General features: G+C 47.3%; 1 protein-coding gene across 1 annotated transcript in view; it reads right to left on the reverse strand.

Moving 5' to 3' along the window:
• Plekha2 (pleckstrin homology domain containing A2) overlaps positions 1 to 11,219 on the reverse strand; it is a 55,556-nt gene that overhangs the window by 38,734 nt on the left and 5,603 nt on the right. The window contains exon 2 of the mRNA XM_059244697.1: positions 4,774 to 4,937. Coding sequence (XP_059100680.1) covers positions 4,774 to 4,914 — 141 coding nt within the window. The 5' untranslated portion in view covers positions 4,915 to 4,937. The remainder of the gene's footprint in view (positions 1 to 4,773; positions 4,938 to 11,219) is intronic.

Below are 11,219 nucleotides of genomic sequence, written 5' to 3' on the forward strand. Positions count from 1 at the left end.
AAGCTTTTAAAGTACTGAGAGACCCCAAACCTTTCCAAAGGAGGTTTCTGATACAAAAACACAACTCTTAAAACATTGTTTTCACTCGGCCTTTAGGGCAACAATACAGTTGTACATCATAACATTATAAGGTACATATTAGTAGACTCTCCCTTCATGCTGTATTCTTTCCACTAAAATGAACCCAATATCCATCTTGTTGTAAACATTGTTCATGCTCTTTGCCTGGCCAGTAAAAAGACCTGCTTTTAGTCTGGTTTGCTGGTTTGCTGGTTGGTTGGTTGGTTGGTTGGTTTAAACAGAGCAAAGGTCTATTACTGGGGTCCCAGATTTACTAGGAGACATGCAATCTTTGGGGATATCATGATGATCCATAATTCACATGATGGCCTGTGTAGAAGAAGTATACCAAAATAATGTTTATGGACAAGGAGAAAAAAAATATACACTCTACTGCGTTATCCTACCAAGAATCATCATCAAATGTCATATCATTGCCATGCTTTGGTTTACTCTTATTCATGGCTGTATAATTTAGTCTTGCATTTAGCCATGTGGGTGGACACTGGCAGTGTGTGTGTGTGAGTGTAGCTGAGCAGCTGAAACTAGGTCATCATCATTCACAGGTCACTACAGAGTAGAGGAGCCCCAATTAAGAATTTCATCTTCTTGATCATGAGAGGGACCAACACTCAATTAGAAGTAAAACTGCCAACGTCTGAGAGTGTAGCTCAGTGGTACAGTATTTACCCAACACATGCCAAGTTCTGGGTTTAATCTCCAGCATTACCAACACATGCGCACACACCCCTGCTAGTATAACTTGAAGACAATTTAGACAATGTTTCAAGAGTCATTGCCAAGCATGGTGACAGACTATGCCTGTAATCCAGCAGCTCCATTTCAAGAGGCTGAGGCAAGAGAATCACAAATTCAGTCCTGCCTGGGCAACTCAGCAAGACCTTGTCTCAAAATAAATAAAACGTGGTCAGTGGACAAGCACTTGCCTACTATGAATGAGACCCAAAGTTCAACCCCCAGCACTGAAAACATAAACAACAACAACAAAAAAAAAAAAAAACTATTGCTTGGACGGAAGATCACTGGGTTTTAGAGAGATTAGCTATACTGCAAGTACCATTCTGTGTCTACAATTGACAGTATGCTATTATGAGTATAGCACTTTGCTAAAAGGGGAAACTTCATGTTAACGATGATTACTGCAAGAACAAAAGAATTATTGCTTGCTTGACATTGTCAGCATATTGACTTTTAAACACATTAGACAATTCAGTGGCCTAATCAATAACGTTGGTACTTTCCACTTAGGCGAGGCCATTTTAGCTATTGGGTTTCATCCTCAGGTTGGCACCACCCATATCTGTGACTGAAAACCTTAACTCCTTACCTCACACTGATTCAAAACACTACTGTTCAAAGCCTCAAAGCCATACCCAGTTCATGCTGTGTTCTGATTCCTCTCCTCCCTGTCTCTCGACACACCTCCCCACCCCCGGCAGACGCTGTGGCCTGGCTCCCAGGTCCCCTCTGCTCTGCCTCAGGGGACTGGCCATGGGTCTCTAGAAGCCATTCTGGCTACATTTGCAGAACTGTAGTCATTGGTGGTCAGCACAGATATAAATGAGCCCCGTTCTTCCGGGGCAACTCTAAAGGTCACCCAGAGCTCCCAGGAGGCCAGACCGAGCTATCCCTTCTGACTGCCGCCTGAGCACACAGCCCTGTGTGGCTTCCTCTTTTCCCAGGCTTCCCATCACTCCTAGGTCCTGAGGAAGCATTTCTTCAATGAAAAACTCATCTACACATCTTTGTCTGGGCACCTGGCTACTCAACACAAGGGCTTCTTCTGGGGACACTAACCTCAAGCGTCCCTTTAGCTAGGTGACCTCGCATGCCCTCCTGTGTCCCCATGATGACTGCTGTCTCTCTCCCCTTCCTCTTCAACTCTGACTGGGTCAAAGAGGCACAACCGTTAAATGAGACTTTGTACATAAAAAAGATGTCAAAACCCACCAATGCTCCGCAAGTCTGAACGACGTATAATAATAATCACTCTAAATCACCCAGCCTCCACAATCTGGCCCCAGTCACGTGTGATGGTATATGCTCATAATCCTAAAACTCAGGACACAGAAGCAAGAGGCTTGTCAGTTCAAGTCCAGCCTAGGCTACATAGGATAAGATACTGTCTTAAAAATAAACTCTAAAGAAAATTAAAAGATGATAATCCAGTGTCAACTCCCCCAAGAAGAGATGGCTCACAATTCTCTCTACTCCAATTCTATGTGGTCACCTACCTCCTTACCTGCAGTGGGAGAGTCTGTCATGCCCAGAGTCTGTCTTGCTCACCATGGTGCCTCAGCACCTAGGTAGGCGTCTAACGCACTGGACAAGTTTAGTAAGCACATGTTGGGTAACGTCACTAAGCTTCCGAATAGAAAGGACTTGCTTAAGACACCAATCAGCTGAGCAGAGGCGCCAAGGTTGCAGCCTTGATCTCTGCCAGACCTAAGAACTTTCCATGTGAGACTCCACCTCCTAGTGCTCTGTCTTCCTTGACAGGCAGCAGAAATGGAAAACTACAACTCCTTCTCCTCCAATCAGAACCCTGGCATCCAGGTACTGGCAACCAGCAGTGACCCGTGGGATGCCTTGTCCTGATGGCTAAGGTTATTACAGCTGGGGAGTGTCATGCAAGTCATTCCTATTTCCTCAACTTGAAGCTTCCCAGAGGCAGAGATGCTGTTGAATTCACCTTCCCACCATCTACAGGAGCTAGAGAACTATCAGAAGGAGAGAGAGGACAGAAGTGAAGAATATGAAAAATCCAGCTTCGCACGCACACATACACCCTCCCCCAAGCTCTACCTTTCCAGCCTGGTCAACCTGAATGGATTTCAGTCCCAAGGGCTCAGGATCAGTCAGAAGATTTCTTTTCTTTTCTTTTCTTTCTTTTTCTTTTTTTTTTTTTTTTTTTTTTTGGTTTTTTGAGACAGGGTTTCTCTGTGTAGCCCAGGCTGGCCTCGAACTCACAGAGATCCACCTGCCTCGGCCTCCTGAGTGCTGAGATTAAAGGTGTGCGCCACCACCACCTGGCAGAAGATTTCATGGGATACACAAAAGACCACACACAATGGCTGGTGTATGATGAGCCCTCAGTAAACAGACTGAGGTTAATAGTAATAGTTAGTGGCAACAGTGACAGAGACAGGCTCATCAACACCAGGTCCTGGGAGGTTCCAACAGGCGACGATCAGAGACACCTGGGTTCCGAAAACTTATTAATGCTTGTTAAATCATCATCATACCACGTTAACCATCCCATTTTCCCTATAAAAAGAAGGATATCCAGTTACCCAAGCACAGTTCTCACAGTGGCCTTCCACAAGAACAGGTCAACATTCCCAGGGAGCCCCAGGCTGTAGGTTGTACTGGATCTGGGTTCTGTCCTTACTCCCAGGAGAGCAACATTAGACCCCTCCCCCTTCTTCTGACAGCCTCATTCACTACCCCTCTTCACTCTTTCACTCATTCCTTTATGCAGGAAGTACACATTCATAGATGAGACCATAGATCAGCTTGAGCATATAAGCTCTGCCCTCCGCAACCTCCCAGGCTGTGTCTTCCACACTCTTTCTTAACCAGAAACTTCATTTACAGGCTTTTCTTCTTCTCAAAGGCACCCCAAGATAACTGTCTTATTGTGAGCAGCAATGGCAGGGGTCTGGGACTCAGATGGACAGGCATATAGCCCCAGTTCTGCCACTGCCTTTTTATTTCACACAGGGCAGACTTCTGCTCCACACCACCTCCCTCACCTTCAGAATGAGGGCAGGAGCACCGTCTCCACCTATCCATTTCCACCAGAGTGAAGCAAAAACCCAGCAAAGGCAGGGCATGGTGGCACACACCTTTAATCCCCGCACTCGGAGGCACAGGCAGGTGGATCTCTGAGTTTGAGGGCAGCCTGGTCTACAGAGTGAGTTCCAGGCCAGACACCAAACTACACAGAGAAACCCTGTCTCAAAAAAAAGAAAAGAGAAAGAAAAAAAACCCTTGGTTCCCCATCTCTGTGCCTGACTCCACAGAACATTAAGTTGGTCACTTGTCCTCACCTAGGGTGGATTGCAATGTCCAGGACTCAGTTTCCTCCTTGGTAGCATGAGAAAGACACCAGGTGACCTAGAATGTCACTACTGCCAACCCAAGACTCCATGACTTCCTGACTCAGGAGACCAAGGAAGTCTGATGGTGTCTAGCTCAGGGAATCGCATTCTCTGCTGGGGAGGAGCCCCAGACTGGAAGTGCCAGAGTAGTCACCAGGCCACAGCCCTGGGAGATGAGAGGAAGTGAGTCCCATCTGGGCACTGGGAGGCTCTGCCTGACTTTTACTAAGTGTTCAATTCCTGTGTGTGAGAAAAACCCAGATCTGGGGCTCAGACACTGTCTCCCCCAGATCTGCTCCTTTCTTCCCTCTCTCTCTCTCTTCTTCCCTCCAATCTAATGCCCCCTACTCTGGATTAAATCAAAATTCTTGTGCAGGCTAAGTGTACACACACCACTGAGAAATATGGCCAGCTCTAGAGAGAGTTCTCTTTGTGGGCGTGCATGTAGGTATGTGTTTGGGTGTCTCTCGCTCTGTTCAACCGGCTTCAGACACAAAGCCCTTGAAAGAAAGCCAACCCCTGCACTCCACCCAGCCGGGACAGAAGGCAGGCGGCGGCCGTCCTGTGCCCTCCCCACCCGGCTTCTCACCTGGGGATTGTCCATGTACCAGAGGAGGCAGTTGGCCTGGGTGTCCAGGATAAAGTATCTCCGAAGGAACTTGCCACTGTTCTCATTGTCCTCGATATCCAAAAACCCACAGATTCGGTTCTGCCGATCCACATAAGGCATTCCTGGGCTCTGCTCACATCACCCTGCACAACACGAGTGGGGGGGGGGGGGGGGGGAGGCAGGTGAGAAGGAGGGTAAAGTGGGTGCTGAGGGCCTGGATGTGTCTTACCTGTCCGTGGTTTGGCTCACCTCGGTGACTTGCTGGCTGGCTCCTAGCCACCAACTTCCCTCCATAGGCACCAAACGTCCACCCCACTAACCTTCCACCAACTCTGAACTGTCATTGCTGATGGCTGTTAATGAAACCCATTAGAACTGACTCAGCTAACGTTCCCGAGGCCCTACTGTACGCTGTGCTTACTCGGACACTCTGTATCCCTGGAGGATAAAAGCTTGGTTATGCACACACAGTATGTGTGCGTGCATCCAGAGCCTCAATTTAGTCAGTATTCTTCCTGTGTCGTCAGTAATCAGTTTCCACATCTGTGAAGTGGGAATAATCCTGGTACCACACCTTATAGGATTGCTGGCTGTGAGTTAAGTTGGATATATACAAAAAGCCCTTCCTGGCCATCAGTCACACTACACAAAACTTCAGGAAGTGGATGGCAACTCATTTTACACATGGAGACACTCTCGAGGAAGATACCACAACAAAACTTGGCCAGGAATTTAGGTATAAAAGAGTACCCAGTGATTAAATGCCACTGTGATGGGCTCCTGGAGCCTCTTGGCAGGGTCACATGCCCCTTAGCCCTCCTCAATGCTGGTGTCCCTCTGCTATAGTGACTCGACTATGCCCTGTAAGAATTCGTATACCAAAGTCCTAACCTCCATTAGCTCAAAATATGTCTGGATTTGGAAACAGGGTTTTGGCTTTGTGTTTGTTTAGTTTTTGTTTGGAAACAGGGTCTCACTCTGTATAGCCCAGGCTATCCCAGGCTATCCTCAAACTCTCAATTCTGATGCCTCAGCCTGCTAAGTACGGAGGTTATATGTATGTGCAACCATGCCCAGCTACAGACAGGGTCTTTAAAGAAGTATTTAGTATGTCATAAGGGGGCCTGGTCCATTACGATACCATGTCTTTGAAGATGACACTTGGAACCCTCAGGTCCCAGAAATAAGACAACCAAAGACCTAGGGAGAAGATAGCCACCTGGCGAAGGAGAAAGGCCCGAAACATCCCCTTCATCTTCTACTTCTGGCCTCCAGATGGTGAGAAAATAAATTTCCATTGTCTAAGCTCTCGGGCTGTGGTACTTTGCCATGACAACCTGAGCCGAGACTCCTACAGCTACCAAATGCCTACAGATTTGATTTGGCAGATCAGCATAATGCGTTCGTGGGCCCTACTCATATCACCCTGCATGGGAGGCGGTAGGGGCTAATGAGGAAGAGGGTGAGCAAGCTTTATCTCAGGACCTGGGATCAGCCTCACCTGGCTTGACTCATCATCTCAGTGCTGTGCTGAGAACGAACGGAAAGTAACAAGAGCAAGTCCCAAGCCTGAGCACCTTCCCTGACTCCAGACCAGGGCCTCTGGCAATGTGAGAAGAGCCATATGTCCCAGCCACTTCATCTCTCCAGAATGTACTCTAAGAGACTACAGGAAAGAGTGAGAGTCCCCAAGCCCCCAGAGGGGGAAAACAGCCAAGACACCTGGTCTAGACTCATGCCTGTGAGGAAGCCCTACAGAACCACGAAGTGCCGCATCGCCTTCAGATCATCCCCAAAGCCAGATAACATCCAACCACTGAGCCCTGACTACCTCAGCAGAGCAGGATTCACAATGGCCCCAAGCCAGAAGCCCTGCAGCCCAGCAAAAGTATGAGATGGCTCATGAAGGGACCCTATGAGCCAACACTGACTCAGAGAAACTACTACCCTAGCTTTCCAAGCCCAGAGGGGACGAGTCCCATGAGGACACACTTCCAGGTAAGGCTTGCTCTCCAAGTGGTGGCTTGTGGGGTGGTGTGTTCTCTCCCACTCCGATGAGCCTTCAGAACTGAGAGGATCCACCAAGAAACAAGTGCCGCATACACACACACACACACACACACACACACACACACACACACACACACACACACGCAGATACCAGTGAATCCCAGGGTCCGGGCATGTGCTGGCCCGATTCCCAAGAAGGACAGAGCTGCAGCCATCCAGAGATCCCATGGCTGCTCTTAAGGGGTGCCTGGTCAGAAGAATAAAGTAGACAGGAGAAATAACCAAGCTAGAACAACAGCTAAAAAGGAAGAGAAAAGGAGGGGAGAAAGGGATAGAAAGTAGCAAGGAGAGGTTTTGAAAAGGAAGCTAACTGTGTAGCAGAAGTGAAGGCCATGGAAAGGTGGAGGAGGGGCCGCCTGAACAAGGTGACATCACCTACTTAGAGGTGTTATCCAGCTCAGGTCTCGAAGCGAAGCAAGTCTGAGTTCAGAAAAATGCAAAAGCTAAGGGTTAAGAGATGCTTTCGGGAGTCATCCAGCACACCCTGGGTCACAGGTAGAAGGACAGAGAGCCCATGAATGCCTGGGGAAAAAATATATGGCCTGTTCAAGGAGCAGGGGCCTTGAGTAGAAAGACAAAGCCACCGTGCATGGAAAGGTACAGAACTTTCAGGTGAGGATGGGGGAGACACCAACCCACCCACCCACCCTCCAAGAAACTAGGCAAATTTCCCTGGGTGCCAACACAGCTCCGGAAGCAGAAACTCCAGAGGTCACAGGACTCTGGCTACTCCAGGGAAAATCTCTCCCCACTTCTATCTGAAACGGGGGGGGGGGGGGGGGTTGTTGGGGGGAGTGGGGGGGGTGTCTCACTGTCCACCCCAGACCAGCCTCTAACTCTTGGTGGTATTTCTGCCTCAGCCGCCCTAGTGCTAGGATTATGCCTGTGCCACCATGCACAGTGTTAATGGGGAAGAGAACACGTTCAGCTGATCGGGAGAACAAAGCTGACTCGCTCGGGGCCAGCTGGTCAGCCCAGGGTCCAGGAAGGCTAGCTTTCCGAGTTCCCCTTTTCAGCCTGCAGGATTTACCAATGTCTGCTTCTTCCTCAAGACAGCGCGGCTGGAGAAGGGCCTCTTTCTCCAGAACTCTACTTCTGCTGTGGGACTTCCCAGGCGCACGGATGGACAGTGTGGGACGTCCATGTACCAAAAGGGAAGGTCTGAAACAGAGCTCTGCTTCCAACATCCAGACTGAACTGTGTGCATGTATGGGGGGGGGGGGGCTGGGGAGGTCCTCGGACGGCCTAATGCAGCTGAGTCACACAGCTCATCAAGACTGTGGGAGGGAGACAGCAGATCTGCAGAACGGGGACAATATGGAAATGTTACGACTGTTCCACTGGTTCATCAACACTGTTGTTAATGGTTTCAGCACATTAGTGCATTGATTGCAATATGCCTTACTTAATCATACCTCTATCACTAAACAACTAAGGCTAGAGAGCCAGGGTTTTTTGCTATTATAAATAATACCAAACCTTCATATTTGGTGCATTTTTTTCCTGGACATGGAAAAGAGCGAATGTTAAAGATAATAATATGGGGAATAGAGAAGGGGTCTATGGTTCAGAGCACTGGCTGCTCTTGCATAGGGCCTGGGTTCAGTCCCCAACACAAATACGGCAGCTCACAACTGTCTGGACATGAGCACCACACAGTGCATACATACAAGCAAAACACATGCTTTTTTTTTTTTATTTTTTATTTTTTCGAGACAGGATTTCTCTGTGTAGATTTGGTGCCTGTCCTGGATATCGCTCTGTAGACCAGGCTGGCCTTGAACTCACAGAGATCCGTCTGGCTCTGCCTCCCGAGTGCTGGGATTAAAGGCGTGCACCACCACCGGCCAGCACAAAACACATTTTAATACACATAAAGTAAAAGCAATAAATCTTTTTTTAAGGTATGTGATGAGAACCTAGGCTATATGATCTTTATCATTGAGACCTATTATAAAGTTACTTTCTAAAAATACATGTTGCAACTAATTGTTAATTCACTCTTCACCATCATTAGATCTTTTTCTAGACAAAGGCTCACTGTATAGCCTTGGCTGGGCTGAAACTCACTATGAAAACCATGCTAGTATCGAATTCACAGAGATTCCCCGGACCTCTGCTGGGATTGAAGGCTTACATGACTGTGTCTGGCTATGCTCTTACAGGCATTGAAGTTCTCCTATTTGAAACTGTTCCTAGTTTAAAATTTATAATGATGACTGGTGAAGGGTGAATGTTCAAATGTGTTTCTTATTTCATGTATTTTAAACTTACACACACACACACACACACACACACACACACACACACACACCAACACATCTCAGCCTCCAGGGCAGCAGGCCTCCCTAAGCAGCAAGTTTTCGTGATGATCCAGATGCCCTTTGTAGAATTTAAGTTGTAAGCATTGCTATAAATGAAAATACGTAATATTTCCTTAAGGTGAGATGTGGCATATGCCTTTGACCAAGGAATTGGGAAGCAGAGGGAGGAAAATCTGTGAGTACAAGGCCAGCCTGGTCTATGTAGTGAGTTCCAGGCCAGCCAGGGCTACACAGTGAAACCCTGAATTTACCACCCCCCTCAAAAAAGTGAAACTTAGAGAAAATTAGTTGACTGGGATTACCTAATAACCAGCAGCAGGAAGTGGGCTAACTGGCTATTCAACTGGAATTCCTGACCAGCATTTACTAGGTAATGAGAAACACTTAGGATAGTCTAAGGCTGCCCCTTTTATCCATTTTATTCTGTAATGAGAGGCCCTCAGGGGCTCCTATCCCCAAATCATTCTTCAACCACTGGATATGCAAACCCAGAAATTGTGAACTTTAACAGGCCTATATCCTACAAGAGACAGAGCCTGTGGACCACACATCAGATGGGAGACAGGGAGGCTAAAACATAAAGAGACCTCTGCTCAAGACAGGGGTCATTCCCTTGGGCAGGTTGGGGGTGGGGGTCCTAGGATTCTTATACTCCCGAGACAGGAGGATGACCTTTCTGAAAAGCAGTTTGGCAGCATGCAACAGGACAGCTAAAAATGCTCCTGCCCTTTGACCAAATTATTCCAGTTTTAGGATTCCAGCCAAATAAACAGAAGTAGAAAGATGAACACTGCAATCCAATTTATAACAAAAACTTGAAAATGCCCCAAATAGCTCAGCGATCAAGTAATAATTCAATTCTGAGACACTCAAGTATACTAACTATTGTACAACTGTTAAAACAAAACACTGTCTTCAAGTAATTTCTTCTGGTGTATGTGGGTGTGCATGCATGCTCACTGTGCCTTCTTGTGTGGCGGCCAGATATTAATGTCAGATGTCTTTCTCAATTGTTCTCTACCATATTTTTTGAGACAGGCTCTCACTGATCCTGGACCTCGCCATTCCAGCTGGGCTGGCTGGTCACTGAGAACCTGGGATCTGCCTGTCTACACACACACACACACACACACACACACACACACACACACACACACACACAGAGTGCTGGGATTACAGCTCCACACTGCCGCACCTGGCTACTTATATGGGTGTTCGGGATTTGAACTCATGCTGCTGCAGCAAGCTCTTTAGGAGCGAGGCCATCTCCCCAGGTCTATTTTCAAGTAACTTCTAATGATCCCTAGAAACCTATCATAGCGAGTTTTTCAAAGATGTAAAACGTTGCACACCTCAATTGTGTGGATGCCATTCTTATTCCTACATGCAATTTTTTTTAAAGACTAGGTTTATAGTCACCAAAATACTAACAGTTATTAATCATGATATAGAGGACTCTTGTATTTAGTTTTCTATACTTTCTGTAATAAATACATGTTAGCTTATTTACAAAGGGGAAACTCCACAAACACTCCCACCAGCAGGAGTTGAACTTCTCAATCCACTGTAGCTGTAGTCCATAAACACAACCTCAACTAAAATACAGTTCTCCTGCAACTTTTTGGTGTTTCATAGACCCCAGTCTGATAAGTCAGTGTCTTAATCAACCAAAGCCAGACACCTGCTCTAAGGGCACCGGCCTCCATCCTTTGGGGGTTTCTTGTTTCCTGCTGGCAAGGACTCTTAGAGGCTCCTCTTCCCTCGATGGTTTGTTCTTTACTCTTCCTCTTAAGAGGGTTCCTGTCCTCGGTTCTAACCAAACACTACAGCCTATGTCTTCGCTGAAATATCTGATCCGTAGGTGACCACTATTCTGAAGAAAGGAACTGGAAATCCTCCTAGGGAGTCGGGTGTGGTGCCTCAAGAATGCAATCCCAGCACTGTGGAAGCTGAGGCAGGAGGATGGTCATGAGGTCCAGACCAAACTGGGCTTGACTCCAAACAGCAAAACCACCAGAAAGCCACCAGAAA

This window comes from Peromyscus eremicus, chromosome 17 (genome assembly GCF_949786415.1).
Source record: "Peromyscus eremicus chromosome 17, PerEre_H2_v1, whole genome shotgun sequence".
Classification (NCBI taxonomy): Eukaryota; Metazoa; Chordata; class Mammalia; order Rodentia; family Cricetidae; genus Peromyscus; species Peromyscus eremicus.